Source organism: Salvia miltiorrhiza, unplaced genomic scaffold, assembly GCF_028751815.1.
Source record: "Salvia miltiorrhiza cultivar Shanhuang (shh) unplaced genomic scaffold, IMPLAD_Smil_shh fragScaff_scaffold_21, whole genome shotgun sequence".
Taxonomy (NCBI): domain Eukaryota; kingdom Viridiplantae; phylum Streptophyta; class Magnoliopsida; order Lamiales; family Lamiaceae; genus Salvia; species Salvia miltiorrhiza.
In genome coordinates, this window is record NW_026651446.1 from 55,592 (window position 1) to 75,370 (window position 19,779).

Here is a 19,779-nt window from a genome sequence, read left to right on the forward strand (position 1 = left end):
GCTTTGTCAATTTCTTGAGGGAAGACGAGCCTCATGTGGCGGCGGAGAACGAGACCAACTTTGTGGTGCGCGCCGGATATGACAGTTGGTGCAATGGCGAATACATTTGTAAGAATTTCCTTTTGGGGGGCTTAGAGGATAACTTATATAATGTATATGCCAATGTAAAGACCTCCAAACAAATTTGGGAGGCACTAGAAAAGAAGTACTGTAGTGATGATGCGGGGACAAAGAAATTTGTAATAGCGAAGTATTTAGACTTCAAGATGGTTGACAGTCGATCGATCATTAACCAAGTGCAAGAGTTTCAACTTATTCTACACGAGCTGGCGTCCGAATGGATGAACTTGCCCAAAGCTTTCACCTCCGGGTCAGTCATCGAGAAGCTCCCGCCAAGTTGGGTTGACTTCAAGAGTTATCTCAAGCACAAGCGAGAGGAAATGAGTCTCGAAGATCTCATTGTCAAGCCGCGCGTTCAATCCGACGTGAGGGAACGTGATAACAAGTCCAACAATCCATTTCACGCCAAAGCCAACTTGTTGGAGAAAGGCGGTCCCTCCAGCAACAAGCGTGCTCGCCCAAACGCCAAAGACAAGGGCAAAGCAAATATGAATGACCCATAATTCAACAGGGATTGCTACAATTGTGGCAACGCGGGCCACATGGCGAAGGACTGCCGCAAGTCAAAGAAGAAGAAGAAGGCAAATGAGGCCAACATTGTTGATAAAGACTTTAACAAGTGGGACGAGGATGATCTAGCAGCTGTGGTCACGGACGAGGTCAACGTGGTTGAGAACCATGGTGGTTGGTTCATAGACACTGGTGCGACAGTGCATGTGTGCTCCGACAAGAAAAGGTTCTCTATCTATACACTGATTGAGGGGAGGAAGCTCAACATGGGGAAGAAAGCCTCGTCAGAAGTTGTCGGTGTTGGTGTGGTGGTGCTTAAGCTGACATCTGGTCAAGAGCTAACTTTGAAGGATGTGCTGCATGTCCCAGACATCTGCAAGAATTTGGTTTCAGGCTCCCTACTAGTTAGCAAAAGTTTAGACTAGTTTTTGAGTCTGGCAAGATGATATTGTCTAAGTTTGGGAAGTTCCTCGGGAAGGGTTTTCTTACCGATGGACTTTTCAAACTTAATGTAATCAACGTGCGTCGTGCCCCTAAAAATGCTATGAATGAAAACCCTACTACTTCCTCTTACTTGATTGAGTGCTCCGATTTATGGCATTCTAGATTAGGACATGTGAATCTAAATGCTATAAAATGATTTGCTAAAAGTAAAAGACTTTAACACTTCAAACAAATGTGAAGTTTATGTTGAAGCAAAAATGGCAAAACAACCATTCCACACTATTAAAAGGATCACAGAACTTTTAGATTTGATTTATACTGATGTATGTGATTTGAAATTTGCTCAAACAAGAGGTGGTAAGAAGTATTTCATTAGTTTTATTGACAATTGCACAAGATATTGCTATGTTTATTTTTTAAGAAGTAAAGATGAGGCCATTGAAGCGTTCAAGAACTTCAAAGCTGAAGCAGAGAATCAATTAGGTTGTAAAATTAAGCAAGTTCGTAGTGATAATGGGGGAGAATATGTAGCCCCATTTGAGGAGTTATGTAGCGCAAGTGGTATAATTCATCAAACTATGGCTCCATATTCGCCTCAGTCTAATGGCGTTGGTGAACGAAAGAATCAAATGCTTACGAAAATGATGAATGCACTATTGATAAGTTTTGGGTTGCCCCAGAACATGTGGAGGGAGGTTGTCTTAACAGCCAACTACATTTTGAACAAGATTACCCCGAGGGGTAGGGACGCAACTCCTTACGAACTATGGAAGGGCAGGAAGCCTTCATACAAATACCTTAAAGTGTGGGGGTGTTTGGCGAATGTGGAAGTCCCTTCTCTCAAGCAAGTCACAATTGGACCCAAAAATAGTTGATTGTGCCTTTATTGGGTATGCTTTGATGTCACACCCCAATTCTTGAAGGAATAAATATAATCGAGGTGTGAATAATTCATAGAAATAAACAAGGAACAACCTTGTTAAAACCCGAATAATAAGATAATGAGTCGGGCTATGCCCCTTTGGATCATAAGTTTTGTTTCATATTTCTGACAACCGACGTTCATTAACATAAAACTAGAAATTTTAAATTGACATGAAGTCATCTTAAGTTGAGAAAACAAAAGGTGTATAAGAGTGATTACTACAGCGGAAGTCTATATAGAATTTGAACCCTAGCCTCAGCTCAGTCCTGTCAGCACCGTCCAGCCAACCTGAAAACATTTGAAATTATTTTTGGGCTAAGTACTAATGTACTCAGTGGGCATGCATTTTCATAAACATTTCATATTTTTGTAAAGACAGTTTATCCAATCATACTTGACATGACTTAGAAGATTTTAAATTGAAATAACTTCTAAGCATGTTAAAATAATTTCTTTCATTTGTACGCACATGTCACACTCCCTTTCTGTTACTCGCTGTGATCCCGGACCTTTTAGCCACCGAAGGATCCATTTCTCCCATTGCACTTGCCCTGAGGACGTAACTCAGACAAGTTGAATTGACCTCGGGACGCTACCCAGGCAGGACCTTACATTACATGCTTCGGAACACATCCAGCAAGCACCCTTATAACGCCTCTTAGTTAGTGCCCGATGGAGATCAACCCACCGAGTCAGCTAACGAGTGTACACAATTCTCAAATAACGTGTTAGGCCATAAGAGAACCTCAATTGATTCGTTGTGGCGAGCCTTAAACAGAGCAGAGTGCACATAAACATTTTATTGGATAAACAGTTTGCATTTCATGAAACATTTAGAGCTTATAACTCAATTATACTTCATACATTTGGAAAGTAAGCCCACCTGGTTAGGCAAAGCCTGAAGGTCATAATCACATAAATTCATCTCGGAGAAGCAACGCTAATCCCCTTGGTTCACAAAACCTACAAAAAATTCTACTCTTAATAGGTCTCGTGAAACTAATCTTACTTCTTAGTGAGTGTACTAAACATTCTATGATCCATCACGCCGGGTTTCCAAAAATTTAATGAATAAATAATTGAAAACTAAATTTTTTTGAGTTAAGGACACCAACAATATCCTTACTCGTTTTTCTTTATTAATTGGATAACCAATTAAATCATAAATACTTTTATTGCATACTGCAAGTGCAATACATGTCATGTTTTAAACATATAATAAGTAATCACTTAAAATATGCACATAATAATAATATAATATTATTATGTAAATTATTCTTTAAAATAATTAATCAAACTAAATAGGTCTAATTAATTAAAAATAAACTGCACATCCCATTTTAATAAAGGCAACCCAAACAATTAAATAATAGGGCCCAATTTAATAGAAATCGGCCCATTTTCTTTTTTTGAAAAAAAAAGACTTGCAGCCCACTTTGGGCCCAACCCTAATTTCTTCTTCATTTAAACACTCACACACACACAACACACACAAAACAAACACACGCACACAGCACACAGCAGCTGCGCTGCAAGGCACCCCCCTCCCCTTCTTCCCTTATCCGGCAGCGGTAGGCGTCGCCGGCCACGCAGCCGCCCCCGACAATCCTCTCCCTCTCCTCTGCTCTCCTATCTTCCTCAATCAAGCGCACATCACCTCTCTCTCTCTCTCTCTTCACGTCGGAAGTCCGCCGCCGCGGAGACTCGCTGGGAAAGCAGCGGCGACAAGCCGCGCCACCCTCGGCACTCCCTTCACTCTCTCGAATTCCGCCCCCATCGCTCACCCTCTATCTCACCGAACCCAGAACTCCCTCCGACGACTGCACCAGACCAGCCGCCGCCGCCTGAACTCCCTCCCTCCTCACTCAAATCGGCCGACAGCAGCAGAAGAAGCGGACTGCCGCCCCACCCTTCACCTCCCTCGTCTCTCTCTCAACCCTCCTTTGTTCACAGATCCAGCGGCCGCAGCAGCAGGAGCTAACCACCGCCGCCCTTTCTCACCCTCTCACTCTCTGCGCACTTTGGTCAACAGTGGCGCGGAACCATCGCCGGCCGCCGCCTGCCCTCCCCCCTGATTTCGACTCACACACAGCAAGCACACATACTCAACAACATAAACCTCTTCACCCTTCTATTTCGATTCTCTTCATTGTAAATAAAAACATTAAAGTTTTGGAATGAAAAAGTTTGCATCTTTACAGCTTTTGAAGTTCAAAACTCCTGCAATTGTTGGTTTACTATGGATTGAAAGTATGAATGCAATTTACAGCATTTTAACATTTTTGAAAGAGATAAGTAGCTACTGATTCTTGAAACAACAAGACAGAGTCTCAGTGAGTAAGGTGATTAAAGGTATAACCTCGAAGTATGGAGTGCCTGTATGGTTTCGATTGAAGCTTGTTGATGAGAAAAGCTTGTTGATGAGAAGAGCTTGCTGTTTAGAGTTGTGGATGAGAAGAGCTCGAGAAGAGCTTGCTGTTTTGAAGGTGAAAATCAAGTGGGGGTGGTTTCTTTTCAAGGAAGAAATAAACAGTGCAAGCTACGTGGCTTAGCCCTCTCCACAATCCCCTAATCACCATTAATAAAATATCTACATGTTTAATGAAGAAATTCAGCTCAATGAATTGATTGGGTTTAAAAGGCTCCATCTTCACTACTCAATAATAAAAAAAAAAAAACTTAAGGCCCAAATATAAAATCAAAGCCCAGCACACATAAATAATTAAAGTCTAACATAGACTTTAATTTAAATCTTGTAAAAATTCATACAATTTTATGCAAAATATTTTAGATATTCACATACTCATATTTAAATTAATATGCAATGCACAAAAATTTAAATAACTAAAAAATTTACAAGAGCTTTTGTAAATCAGTTTTGTTGGAATTAAAGATATATTCATTTTCTTTTATTCGGCGTGAATCATCTTGACTTCTAAGTTCTAAATTTATTCTAAACTTAGTAGGAAAAGAACGGGGTATTACATTTGAATAGCAACGCACACCGATTATTGATCATCAAGTCTGATTTTCTTGATATGCATGTGGGCACAACGATTGAGTCAAGGAATGTTGTTTATTTCCAAAACATATATCCTCAACGATTGAGTCAAGGAATGCTGCTTATTTCAAAAACATATATCCTTGTAAGAACAAGGATAAGAGTGAAGCTAGTTCCAGTACCAGTGCTATTAATGAGACCACTAATTCTAATCCTTCGTAGAGAAAACCAAAGTCGCGCAAGCGTCCTAATTCTAAACCCGAGGACTCAGAACCAAGACGTGGTAAGAGAGCCAGGACGACAAAAACATTTGGCCTGGATTACATTGTTTACATGTTAGACGAGGAACCAACAACGATAAAGGTAGCATTCTCTCATCCAGATGCTCCATTTTGGAGAGAGGCTGTTCAAAATGAGATTGATTCCATTATAGCAAATCACACTTGGGTGTTAGTGGATTTGCTTAAAGGTTGCAAGCCTTTAGGGTGCAAGTGGATCCTTAAAAGGAAATACAAAGCAGATGGGTCAATTGATAAGTACAAAGCCCGGTTGGTAGTCAAAGGGTTTAAACAAAGGGAAGGGTACGATTACTTCGATAGCCTTTCACCAGTTACACGAATCATGTTTATTCGCGTGCTTCTCGCAATTGCTGTCTTGCACAATCTAGAAATTCACCAAATGGACGTTAAGACTGCGTTTTTGAACGGAGATTTAGAAGATGAAATCTACATGGAGCACCCGAAGGGTTTGTTGTACTTGGTCAAGAGAAGAAGGTGTGCAAACTTGTGAAGTCTCTGTATGGATTGAAACAAGCATCATTGTTATAGCACTTGAAATTTGATAATGTGATGTTATCAATTGGGTTTACGATCAACGAGTGTGATAAGTGTGTCTATGTCAAGAGCGCTAATAATGGTAATGTCATTGTGTGTCTTTATGTAGATGACATGTTAATTATGGGAAGAAACATCCAAATAACCAATGATACCAAGAGCATGTTGAAAAAGAATTGTGACATGAAAGATATGGGGATAGCTGATGTGATTCTTGGAATGAAAATTGTAAGGACTTCCGAGGGAATTATTTTGTCACAAGCTCACTATGTTGAGAAAGTGCTCAAGAGGTTTAATGCTCATGATAGTCGTCCAGCAAAGACCCCTATAGAACTTGATGTTCACTTGAAAAAGAACACAGGCGAGCCTGTTGCACAAGAAGAATATGCTAAAGCGATTGGATGTTTGATGTATATCACAAACTGTACTCTCCCCAACTTAGCATGTCTGGTGAACAGGTTAAGCCGTTATACGAGCAACCCGGGCAAGGATCATTGGAAGGCTCTAATAAGGGTTCTGAGGTATTTAAAGTATACTTTGAACTTTGGGATACACTTCTCGAGATACCCTCGGTACTTGAAGGGTACTGTGATGCGAATTGGATATCCGACACTAAGGATTCACTTTTGATTAGTGGGTATATGTTTACTATTGGGGGTGGAGTTGTATCGTGGCAATCCACAAAGCATACGTGTATTGCTCGTTCCACCATGGAATCAGCATTTATGGCTTTGGATAAAGCTGGTGAAGAAGCCGAATGGCTAAAGAATTTCTTAGAAGCTATTCCATGTTGGAAGAAGCCGGTGCCACCGGTGATGATACACTGTGATGGCCAAGCTACTATCGGGAGAGCTAAGAGTGGTCTATATAATGGTAAGTCTAGGCATATCCGCCGAAGACATAATACCGTGAGACTTTTGATCACAAGTGGAATTATTTCTTGAATACGTGAAGTCAATAGATAATTTAGTCGATCCATTGACAAAAGGTTTACATCGTGATCAAATGTATAAGTTGCTAACGGGAATGGGTTTAAAATCCACATCCTAGGACATTTATAGTGGAAACTCAACCATGTTGATTGGAGATCCCAAAAACTTGGTTCAATGGGAGAACTAAGCTATAAAAGTCCATGAGTGCATCTCATTTACATATATTTCCATGGAAGAGCAATAGTGAGCGTGCGTTTAAGGGTACCAAGTGGTGAGGATAAGTCTTCAACTTTTAATGGTTCCTAAGTAGCTCGAGGAGGTCGAGCATGGTAGGATGCTCGGGAAAGAACCACCTACGTAAGTGAGAAGTGGGGATGCTTCGTTTTAATCACTTATGAATCCAAAGAGGTTGTCCATGACCTACAACGGACACAAACGTGAGAACGGATGAGATCGGGTCATCATCGCGTTGATTTCATTGTCTAGGTATATACGTTGGAGGAATAGTTCAAAGGCACCGCGTCCTTCTAATCCGCCAGTATATCCGATGGAATCCTAATGCTTTGATGTCTCTTGAAGATTGAGCTATGAGTCTGCATCTATGCATATGGCATTTCCACTCATGTGGTGGATTATTGGAAATTAGTTGTGTGTATATTTATACTTAACTTATTTGTGGTGGTTGTTTATCTAATTCCTTAAAGAATTAAATATAATATGATTAGTCTATATCTTTTAATAGATAATAATAGTATTTTCATTGTCTCAAAACCAATTTCTGATGAGTGGAAAATTATAAACTAAAATTGTGTACTACATGTGAGACCTTTGAGCTGTTGTATTTGCCAAAACCTCTGGCCTTTCGGTTGTTGTAACCACCAAAGGTTAATGGCTAACCATGATGAGACATGATGGCATCATGAAAGCTTAGCCCTTTCGCCTCCCATGGTGTGGCAATATATAGTCTCATTTGTTGATGGAGTAGAACACACCAATACAAGTTCTTCTCTTCTCTCCATCTCACATCATCATCCTAGCTGCATTCGTAGGAGCATAAAGCCCAATTCTCGTCTCATTTAGTTCGTTGGAGCCTTTTTAGTTCACAATGCTGCTACTTTGAAGGACGAAACCATTTCATCTTTGGGACGACACGCCTTACCGTGAGCACTACCGGGGCATATCTCGTCTTGCGGAGAGAGGACTCATCGACTCGACTTTGAGTTTGTTCTAGTTTCTGTCTTAGTGCATTTTCAATTTTTTCATTGTTATCTTTCTTTTTGTTTTAAGTTATATTGTGCCTCAGGGGTGTACTATCCAACCATTACAATTTTGTCTTTTTACCAACCATCGTCGTTGATCTATTAAATAATGCAACTTAACTTAGGTTATAATAAAGGGCAAATTGCATGAAAATACCCCACTTTATACCAAAATCTGGTTTTTTGACAATCTTTCAATTGTAGCCAACACTTGAACTACCTTCCAATTTGTTGCAATTGACTTTCGAAGTAATTTTCCGGCCAAATAAAATCTGAGTTGGCAGCTGGAATGCCAACGTGGCATCATAAATGCCAAATCACACCCCCATCCCCCTCCCACGTCACCCTCTCTCTCTCTCTCTTCCCCCCTCCTCCTCCCACGTCATCTTCTCTCTCTCTCTTCCCCATCCCCCTTCCCAGTTCCCTCTCTCCCTGTCGGCTCTCACCCTCTCTCTCACTTCCTCCACCGCTGCCACAACCGCCGCTACAACCGCCGTCGGACGCTTTCCCTTCCCCCCATCTCCCACCGCCGCCGCCTCCCCCCCCCTCTCTCTCCCCTCCACTCGATTCCCGGTGTCGATTTTCTGGAGATGGCGGACGAGCGAGCTCCACCATTGTGGCGGCAGATCTGGGGTGGATCATCGACGGATCTGGCTGTGCTGTCGTCGGGGATTGAAGAGAGATTTAAGGGATATGTCTAGATTTAGGGCTTAGGGTTTCTGACGGCGTCGTGCTGTGGTGTTGCTGAGTGTTGTGTCTTGTTGTGTTGGCTTGTGTTGTGGTGTTGGTGAGGAAGTGTCAGCCGATGAAGAGAGGTGAGAGTCGGGAGTCAAGGCGGCGACGACGGTGGCTATGAGCTACTGCTTGTTGTCTGGCGTTTAGAGAGAAGAGAGGCGATGCGAGTGCATCCTTTTCAGAGTCGAACAAGAGAGAGAGAGCTCGGGCTGTCACTGGAATTGTAGAGGGAGGCGGCGCCGCCCCGTGCTGCGTCTGTGTGTGTGTTCTGTTTTGGGGGAAGCGGCGTCGGACTCGAGATTCTGGGCGGTTGTGGCGGCGGTGGAGGAAGTGAGAGAGAGGGTGAGAGCCGATGGGGGAGAGAGAGAAGGGGAGGGGGGAAGAGAGAGAGAGAGAGAGAGAGAGAGAGAGACAGAGAGAGAGGTTGACGTGGGAGGGGGAGGGGGGTGTGATTTGGCATTTCTGATGCCACGTTGGCATTCCGGCTGCCAACTCAGATTTAATTTGGCCGGAAAATTACTCCGGAAGTCAATTGCAACAAATTGAAAGGTAGTTCAAGTATTGGCTACAATTGAAAAGATTGTCAAAAAACCAAATTTTTGTATAAAGTGGGGTATTTTCATGCAATTTGCCCTATAATAAACATATGAGGGGTCAGTTTACGTGTGAACCCAATATATGTTATCGAATGACCCAGTAAAGTTTGAATATTGTAGAATGTACGTATAAGTTTTTGTCCAACAACTAAATGAATAAAGTTTATTACGAGAATGTATTCAATACATAATCATAATGAACTGTATAAGCTACTATTTTCCACAAACTAAAAGAATGAAGTTGACTTGGGGGCGATGGTTAGGCCGGAGCTCCTGAAATGCTTCCTCCCTGCGCTCTCTTTCTTTTTATTTTGTTCGTTTGGCTCTCTCTTAGACGAGTACTCTTTTTCCTTGTGATGGTTTTTCCCATTGGATTTTCCATAACAAGGTTTTAATGAGGCTCGACCCTGAGTTTGCTTATGTGTGCTTTCAAGGGTTCTTTTAGGTTCTTTTTCCTTTTTTTTCGTCGTCAATAAAATCGTATATTAATAAAAGAATGAAGTTGACTACGAGAATCACATTCAATACATATCAATTTAATAATAACGGAACTATATTTATAAGTTATTGTCCAAAACTAAAAGAATAAAATTGACAACGACAATCTTAGTCGATGCATATCAATTGAATAATACGAATTCGTTTTTACTATTCATTTTTGTTTTTTTGGAAAAAGAAATGTTGAAGCAGTAACCAATAGAATTTTGGTGGTACGTCCCAAGTGTCAATTTATGATTTTGTGTGATGATATTCCTGTACATAGATCCACCCAACTGCAGTCCTGAAAATCCATATTTCTATATTGTTCAATTCTGCTTCCAATTTTTCTCTCCATAACATATTTTTTTCTAGTCTATCATGGAGACAATACTTTTGGCTTCTTTTTTATCAAGTAACAAATAATTTTAAAGATCGTATGACGGTAGAAAAACATAGACGAAGTATAATAATTGTAGTGTAACTTGTCAACAAGGTAAATAATATATTAGTATCTGTTTGTTAAATTACAATACAGTATCAAAATGCAGAGGCCTAGACCAGCTGCAGTTCAAAAAGGGAAAATAAAATAGTCTACATCATGAGAAAATAAACCTTCAAGCAAGCAAAGGATTTAGGAAGCATAGAGTGTGTCCATTGTTTCCAGAAATGAGACGATTGCCACATTAAGTTACACGGCATTGGGCTCGTGAAGCTCTCAGCAGCTGCTTGGGCAAGGTTAAGCTAGGCGCTCTCAAAGCCAAATATTCGAAAAACACCTGTACATTACAACATCAATGTGATGTTTCATAGAAAGGGGACTTCATTCACATTTACCTTTCCTTGTAAAGAAAAGTACCTTCATCGGTCTGGTATTTGTTCTTGTCGTCTCCAGCATATGCAAGTAAGTTGTACTTGGGATTCCACTCCACGCTGTTCATGGCTGCTCGACAAGGAATTTGGTGGACTGGTCGGCCTGTGTGAACATTGGACTGTGGAAACTTTAGCATAATAATACGAAATTCCAGGCTATTGCATCATGATTTCAATTGTGGGGTTTTTGCCTAAGGTTTTATGTTACATTTTTGCATAACATTTGATGTTATATAATAACCAAATTCCATGACATATAATCTAATGCCACTCTATTTGATGACATCATATATTTTCCTATATATATATATATATATTGAAATGGTTTTTGATTAGAAAAAGTATGTTGTGACATGGAAAACAAAAGTCCCATATGGAAGCTGGAGAAAACAAGTCCTGGGGATACTCACAATATCGATGAACAAGTCCTCGCTTGCAGAAGCAATATATTCTCCAGTGTGATTGAAACTAATAGTCCGAACAGGCCACCTAGCAAGTTTAAAGAAAAGGTTTAAATATTCAGTACTTGATGAGATTCGCATGGTATTAGGATCCTAATATCCAATAACAAAATAATGTTTCGTCTCTCTTAGAGGAGAAGCCATGCGGAAGGGGTGCAGAAGACAGAAGGAGAAAACAATTTACTCGAGTTTTGTGAATGTACGGACACAAAGCATCTCCTTTATATCCCACAGGCTGACTAAAGAGTCGGCACTTCCCACAGCAAAATACCTATACAAGGAGAAAAAGGAGTTTCAGCAACATCACGAAAATACTTAGCAATCATTTTACTTAGAGATCAACCCCCTTGTATTAGATAAGGTCTTCACAGTTGCGCGCCCTGGATAAGTATAATGACCAGTCTATTTTAGAGAAAAGGTAGGAAGATGTTGATCTGATACGCACCTTCCCGCTGGGTCAATCGCAATACAATAGCATCCTGCTGTATGAGCCATGAGGGTACCAACTGCTTTGAGCGATGGATACGCAAGCACTTCAACAGTACCTACGATGGACCAGAATCAGAGGGGGGGGGGGGATACATGGTCAAGCATAAAACGGAAAACTCAAGGCAAGCCAACAACAACATGATTTTTTCCTGTTCTCACCGTTCCCAGTAGTTAAAAAGAACATATCACCCGTCATGTTCCATGCTATCTCATTCACCTGATACGAAACGAAAAGGGAATGTTAGTATTGAAAATCTTTCCCCTCTCATTTCAGTGTCTTGCACCATTTTGATATTAAATGGGTGGAGCATGGAAGTAAGTGTAGCAACATATGCTGCTTTAAATTGGTAAACCAATAGCAGGGAATTTAGATGAGTAAAACTTTTGTCCGACCGCTGGAAGACTCAAGTGAAAGAGACATGATCCTTGTAAGAGAAAGAGATTGATATTGTATAACTTGTAAAATGGGAAATTGGGAAGAATTGGAACACGAATTTCTACAACCAAGAATCAACAACAATTGAAGATAGGGGAACACCCGGAGGAAAAGGTCAAACTTTATCTAGTTGCTATGAAAGATAATAACTGACTATATTAAGACTAAGGATGATAGAGTAAAGGTGGAGATGACGCAAAATAAATGACTATTATTGAAAGAAAAAGAACTCCGTAGAGGCCTACAGCAATGCGCTGTAAAAAACTCAATTGATAAAAAAAAAAAGAAAAAAAAAAAAAACGTGACGTACTACCCCTACTCAAAGACCAACTATAAATAAACCAAGAAGAAACCCTAATCTAATACGTCCAAGCACGCAGAACGTATAGGCTTTTTGTTCCAAACTAAAAATAACTGACCGAACAAGAAACACTAAAAATAAATAGTTAAAGACTCAAGAAAAATCGTCCACAGCACGTGGTCCTCTCGCATACGTGTGCCATGGCCGCACAATATTAATAGCCTCCCCCAGCGGAACAGCCTTTTCCTCAAGGCTGAAACGAGGAAACTGCCCTTTGATATCCGCCACGTCCATTTAAGTTGCGTCTTCTACCGCGAGACACTTCCCATTTAACCAACACCTTATCCACCAACTGACTGTCATGAATTATAGAACGCTGCTGCAAAATGGACTCGGGCATAAAAGGAGGATCAACATATAAAAGATCCCGCGGCAAGCTAGGAATGGATTGAGCCGTACCGATGGCCGTCTTTAATAGGGAAACATGAAACACTAGGTGAACCCGGGATTATGGCGGCAACTTCAAACGGTAGGCAACCAGTCCAACCAAACCTCAACTTCAAAGGGTTCGAAAAATCTGGGTGCCAACTTCCTGTTAGCTTCGCGGAGTATAAGGTTGACTGCCGATAAGGATGAAACTTCAAATATACCATGTCACCCACAGCAAAATCCACTGCACGGCGGTGTTTTTTGGCCTCGCAAATCATACGTTGCTGAGCACGTTGCAAATGATACAATCAATATGAAAGAACTTCTTCATGGTCGAGCAGAGTTTCAGCCAAGGCTTGGAAGCAAACCTATCCTGATAGAAAACGTCATATAGTGGGCGGTGGTCTCCTATAAACCACCTCAAATGTAGTTCCTGCTGCGGACTGTAATATTGTAATATAGCGAAATTTGGCCCACGATAACCACTTACTCCAATTCTTGGGATGTTCACAAGAAAAACAGCGCAAGTAAGTCTCTAAGCATCGATTAAGGACCTTTGTCTGACCATCCGTCTCGGGATGGTAGGCCGAGCTCATTCGCAAAGTGGTACCTGTCATTTTGAGGAGCTCACGCCAAAACGAGCTGATGAATATGGGATCTCTACCCGACAAGGTTCAATCCCAGAATACCAAGAAGCCAGACAACCTCCTTTGGGAAAAGATCAGCAACAATCTTAGTCGTAAAAGGATGACGCATAGGAAGGAAATGTCCATATTTGGAAAATCAATTAACCACTACAACTATACAACCAATGCCTCCCGAACGACGTAACCCAGTAATAAAGTCGAAGGTAATGTCTTCCTGTGTTACTCGGACACGGCACTTTGGGCAAAGGTGTCCGTGTCGACACGACACGACACTTAGTAGGACACTGGATCCTTGTCCGACTCGTAACTTGCATTTCGGACACGGGAGTTTTGGCATTAGGTTTCTTGCAGTTTTTTAACAACCACAATTTGCATTTATAGCCGCAACTTTTGACTATTTGACTTCACTAACTTAATTAAAGTAATAGCTGCTATGTAGTAACAGCCACATACTAACAGCCGCAATATTCCCGTAATAACTTGATGGTTTTTGGACTTTTAAATTATGAATGCACTTTATAATTTATAATATATATATTTCTATTTGCCGTATCCCCGTACCCGTGTCCAAAGTTAGGACGGTGTCCCCGTATCTAAAATTTTCAAAAATTAAGTATCGGACTCTCGGATCCGCACCCGAGTCCGATACCCGTACCCGTGTCTGTCTTCCCGTACCACAGTGGAGTTGGTAACGGGTTGAGGAGGCCAGCAGGGGACTTAGTCTCATACTTACTGCATTTGCAGACCTCGCAAACAGCAACAAACTGTGTAAAACGGCACATCATTCCGGGCAGTAAACATTGGTTGCTAACCGTCGGTACGTCCATAGGCCCCTAAATGACTTCTTGAAGGGGTGGTGGAGTGGAACTCAATCAGTAACTTGGGAATCCAAACGGATCCCGGGGATAGTGGCAGTCGTCCCTTATAAAACAGCACTCCCCGAACAAACATATAATGCTTTGGGGGCCTAGTCGCCAATTTTCCAGCTATGTGACTATCTTAGACATAGATGAATCAACCTTAAGCTGTGCTTCCAATCCTGACCAATCAATCCAACGTGGTAAGGATATGGCCGCCAACTCGCCCTGCTCGTCTGGGCAAGATAAAGCATCCACAGCACGGTTTAGATAGCCTTCCTTGTACGCAATCAAAATATCATAGCTTCAGAGTTTTGCAGCCGAGTTATGTTGCATAGGCATGGTCAGTCCGATTGCGTTGATCGGTGCATACCATAAAAGGGCGTCCTAATAAATAGGGTCACCAATGTTGAACGGCGAATACAAGAGCCATCAATTCCTTTTCATAAGCAGGTTTGGAGTAAGAGCCTTCCCGACAAACTTTTGCTATAATAGGGCGATGGGTTGTTTATTGTGCATTAAAGCAGCATCGAGGCCTCTACCGAAGGCATCACACTCCACCACAAAGTCTTGTGAGAAATCCGGCATTCGCAAAAGGGGTGTTGTTGTGAGGGCAGACTTGAGTGTCTATCAGCTTCCGCTGGCCACTGAAATCAACTATGGCTATCTTTTTTTAGTGTCGTGAGTGGAGCTGCTATCATGCCGTAATCCCGAATAGAACGAATGTAAAGGTGGTGGAGATGACGCAATATAAATTACTAATATTGATAGAAAAAGAACTCCTCCATAGAGGCCTACAGCAACGTGCTGTAACAAACTCAATTGATTAAAAAAAAAAAAAACATGACCTACTCCTAGTCAAAGACCAACTATAAATAAACCAAGAAGAAACCCTATTCTAATAAGCCCATGCATGCAGAATGTACTGGCTTTTTGTTCCAAACTAAAAATAACTGACCTAACAAGAAACACTAAAAATAAATAATTAAAGACTCAAGAAAAATCGACCAAAACTGATGGTCCTCTCGCATACGTGCGGCACGGCCACACGCTATCAAAGGAGGTGCTTGGTATGATGGAATGGAGGAGGAAATGGAATGGTCATTCCTAGCTCCATTCCATTCATTTGCTTGGTAAAAAACTTTCTTATGAACCACCATTCCATTTGTAATCAGCCATTGCCACTAGATTAGAAATAGTCATTCCTTCCTCAACCCATGGCGTTAACCATTCCTACCATATTAAACCTTGAGTTTTTCTTTGTTGGTGTAGTTACGAAATTCAAGATTTAGCAATCATAGGAATGGAATCAATCGAAGAATCATGATTCCATTCCTTTTGTATACCTTGTGCCTAACAAGCATAAGAATCATCCAAGGTTTTTCATTTCTTTCCTACCTCCATTCCACTCCCCCCTCCCTCATTCCATTTCATCTTACCAAGCACCTCCTAAATGTTTTAAAAATTGAACATTTCTGAAAACAGATTAAAGGATAACATATCAGAATGAGCCAGTTGAAGACTTTACTTCATAGTTGAACTTGCGCTTATGTATGGGCTTAAACTTGCGTACATCCAGTATTGTTAGCTCGTCATCCTGAAGCACATAGAAAAAACAAGTGAGACCACAGAATACTGACAGTAACAAATGTTATTATTCAATGACATCAAAGACTTGACTTAGAAATAGTTTTTACCCTATTACCAACAGCGATGTGAGTTCCATCAGGTTTATAAGTGATATTAATGTTTTCCCCACTAAGTTCTGCTTGCTGCGAGCATTTTCCACCTGGAAGTCACAGGAAAACACCATTGAAGAATCTTTTAACACCAACCAAGCAATTTATGGAGGAGAGGCAAATGAGATGGCGGGCCATGCAACTTGCACAATATCCAACTCCAAGAAGTTCCTTGTAGGCAGGCACATTTTCATTATGTAAGAAAATATTAAAAAAAATTATCAGTCTTCATCAACGGATTGTTAATAGTTAAAATCTTAAATCAAAACGGGAGGAAAGCAGGGACTAGCAAATAGAAATGGAATTTTTTACTGAACTTGAATTTTAAGGGTCTCCTGATAAACACAGAAATTAATGGTTTAACTTAAAAACCAAAATAAAATGACAGGCCATCAATATAGACACATAACTGAAGTTTCTAACTCTCATAATTGTTTAAGTTAGGGCACCATAACTTACTACGAGCATCCCACAAACGAACAGTCTTGTCACCCGATGCTGTTGCAATCAAATCTGCATGTTTCGGATCCCAGCATAGCTGATCTACACTATCAGAATGCCCCTTTAGCTCAATATCTTTAACCTTACCCTGCATACTCAGATAACATATCGATCAAAATCCAAAAAAACAGAGCTTGCATAATCACAATCATCACAGAAGGAAGCCCTAAAACTTGTGAGATAAGAAATGACAAAACTGAAAATTAGGAGATGCGTCTATTGCACTCACTTTCAGAAACCGAAGGCCTATCAACCTCGAATCAAGATTATGAACACAAAGGTACTTCTTGAGCAAATGCAACACACATTTCACACTAACTGATCAAAACACAGGGTGGAAGCTCCTATACTAAGTTTCATCCCAGTTGCATTAGAACTCGTTTCTACATCAGCCAGTTTACCATCTATTCTGCTTTTATCAATATGCTCCGCAAGAAAAAAGATGAATAAACTAAACATGCCAGCTCTAAATACCTTCTCTAAATGTTCCTCAGAATCCTTAAAAGTTCTTCAAATCCTTTCAAGCTTGAGGAACCACAAGTCAGAGACAAAAACCCCCAAAAGACATTACCCTTTGTACTTGATCAAAATGTCCCAAATTAGATAAAAACAGTTTAGACAAAAGCAAGATAGTTCATTGTAGTCCAAACTCTCGTTTCGTAACACTCTCACCCAAAAATTGAGGGAAAATAAAGAGCCGGAAGATGTGAATGAAGTCTTCAATGTTCTTGTACCACAGACACCAGCTTGGGACCAATCAAGCATGTGAAAAATGCATTTGTAGTGCATCACGAGTGAGCAGCTTATCAGAAACCATGAAAAGGATAAAAACTTTCTAGGTGCAGGAACCATCCAAACGGATCAGATATTTGCTCTTAACTCCACTATAAAATTACTGCATCTTCACTTTCTGAAGCTTTTCTTTCCATAGCTTTTTACTTTATATAATTTATATAGGCTCCATCTGCATTAATGGATTTGGAGCAATATATTGTGAAAACAATATATACACAAGTTCACTATATAATGGATTTTGAATCCTTGACTTCCGTTTAAGCTATAAGTGACTTCCATTTTGGTGAATTAGGTATTCACAAACAGTCAGTTGAACAAATCCTTCCCCTAAATTCTCTGCTCAATTCCAGTCCTCCAATTGATACTTAGTCCCTAAGCTTCTTGATATAAAAATTAATATAGTAAAACCTAAATAGGATGGCCCTAAAGATCTCTTGTATACCACAATGGATACAAAATGCAAAGGAATTATACGGCACGTGCAAGAAATTCAGCAAATTTGAACAAGTTTCATCTCAATTTTGATGCAAACTAATTACTCCCTCCGTCCCCAAAATAAGTTCCTCTTTGGGGACGGCACGAGTTTTAAGAAAAAATGATAAAGTGTATTGATAGTGGAGAAAAATATGTTATAATTAGTATTAAGAGTTGTGAAAATGTGAAAAAGTGTTATAATTAGTATTGGGAGTGGTGAAAAAGTGAAAAGTAAGAATAAATAAAGTATTATTAGTGGTGGGGTCAATGTCCAAAAATGGAAAGAAAGAAAGAGGAACTTATTTGGGGGACGTCCCAAAAAGGAAAAAGAGGAACTTATTTCAGGGACAGAGGGAGTACTTATTTACTTTATACCAGAACAGTTCCCAATATGCAGCAAGATTTGTTGTGAGCTTAAACAATAATATAACGGCAACAAGCAACAGAAATTAGAGCTTAATGCAAACCAAATTCGAAGCAAGACTGGATCTTTACATGGCCATGAGGTTCAATGTGCCAAACTCGGGCTGTCTGATCAACAGAACCGGAGGCCAGTTTCGTGCCTGCACAATTCCATGCCACCGAATGCACCTATAATCAATCAGATAAATGCAGAAATAGATTTAATTGAAATCCCTAAATTAAGAAATTAAGAGTGTTTTGCTATGGTTTACAACGGGCTGCACCTTTTTCTTATGGCCTTGGTACTCTCTACTATGGAGTGTGTTGAAGGGTATGGTATCTTCCATTAGCCCTCCTTCCAGCTCTGCAATTGTGTGCCGCCAAATTCTACAACTCTTGATTCTAACTGTATCGAAGAAAATGAAAAAATAAATATAAAAAACATGTTATTATGCTCAACGCAACTAAACCACGAACAGCATTTATTTGCAGTGAATATACACAAGGTGCAGCATTTGATTAGTAATATCTGAAAATTGAACAGTAAAATAAGCAAAGAAATTGGAGTGAAGGATTACCGAAGGATTTTGAGTTTTGGAGAAGACGTTGAACAAACAGAAAATTTGGCGAGTGCAGCAACTGCGGCAATCACTGGGTAGTGTGGGAAGAAAACAGTACATACGTACTGTGCGCCGGAAACAACGAGGGTTCAGGTTCAGCCTTTTCCATTTTTATGCAGTTACTTATTTTTGATATTTTGGTTTTTATTCCTTATTAGTTTTGAGAGTAGTATTTTTTTTATAAAAAAAATGTTACTATTTCAAATTACTTTTATATTTATAGTTCAATTATTGTGAATATTAAAAAAAGAGGTAATATATGGAACTAGCAATTTTCCTATAATAAATTTAAAAATTAGTCTATAGGATAAAACTTTAAAAATTGGCCACTTTTTTCATAAAAAGTCGAAAATATCCCTATTTCACAATTTGAAAAAACACGCCTCTTAAAGCTTCAGAGTTTCGAAGCTTTCTTCTTCAAATCTTCAAGCTACCATCTTCATCGTCGTTTCATCGTCTACGGTGGTGCCCCGCTTCAAGTCGTCATCTCTGGTGTTGTGCCTGTAGGCAATTAAATTTATAGCCTATTAAATCCTGCCATGTGGAAATTATAAATTAAATATGAAATTATATATTTTATTTTATATTTTGGAATTAAATTAAATATTATTCCAAGATTAAATAAATATATAATTAATATTTGATTATATGGATTAATTGACCAATCAGAAATTGACATGTGGAAAATCTACATAAAATATTAAATATTTTATGTAGATAAATACAAATATTGAGCAGCCAATCAAATCGCGCCACCTCAGCCCTAAAAGCCCAAAATGACAGGCCAAAGCCCACAGCCCACTCCATTCTTCACCTATAAATATGGGTCATTTGTGGAGTCAAAGACACAGAAATCATTTGAGAGCTCAAGCATTGAAAGAGTAATTCTCTACGACGAAGTCATCTCCAACGATCAAGGCGTT

At 40.0% G+C, this 19,779-nt stretch overlaps 1 protein-coding gene across 1 annotated transcript; it reads right to left on the reverse strand.

Annotated features, from left to right (window-relative positions):
* Positions 1–10,317: 10,317 nt before the first annotated feature.
* LOC131002810 (THO complex subunit 3) lies at positions 10,318–19,017 on the reverse strand. Its single transcript, XM_057929277.1, has 12 exons — positions 18,815–19,017; positions 18,521–18,642; positions 18,330–18,425; positions 16,524–16,653; positions 16,023–16,114; positions 15,854–15,922; positions 11,815–11,872; positions 11,612–11,711; positions 11,351–11,437; positions 11,116–11,194; positions 10,692–10,824; positions 10,318–10,611 (listed from the first exon to the last, which is right to left on the reverse strand). Exons 2-12 carry the CDS (start codon positions 18,581–18,583, stop codon positions 10,577–10,579), a joined length of 942 nt encoding a protein of 313 aa, XP_057785260.1. The 5' UTR covers positions 18,584–18,642; positions 18,815–19,017; the 3' UTR covers positions 10,318–10,576.
* Positions 19,018–19,779: the final 762 nt, after the last annotated feature.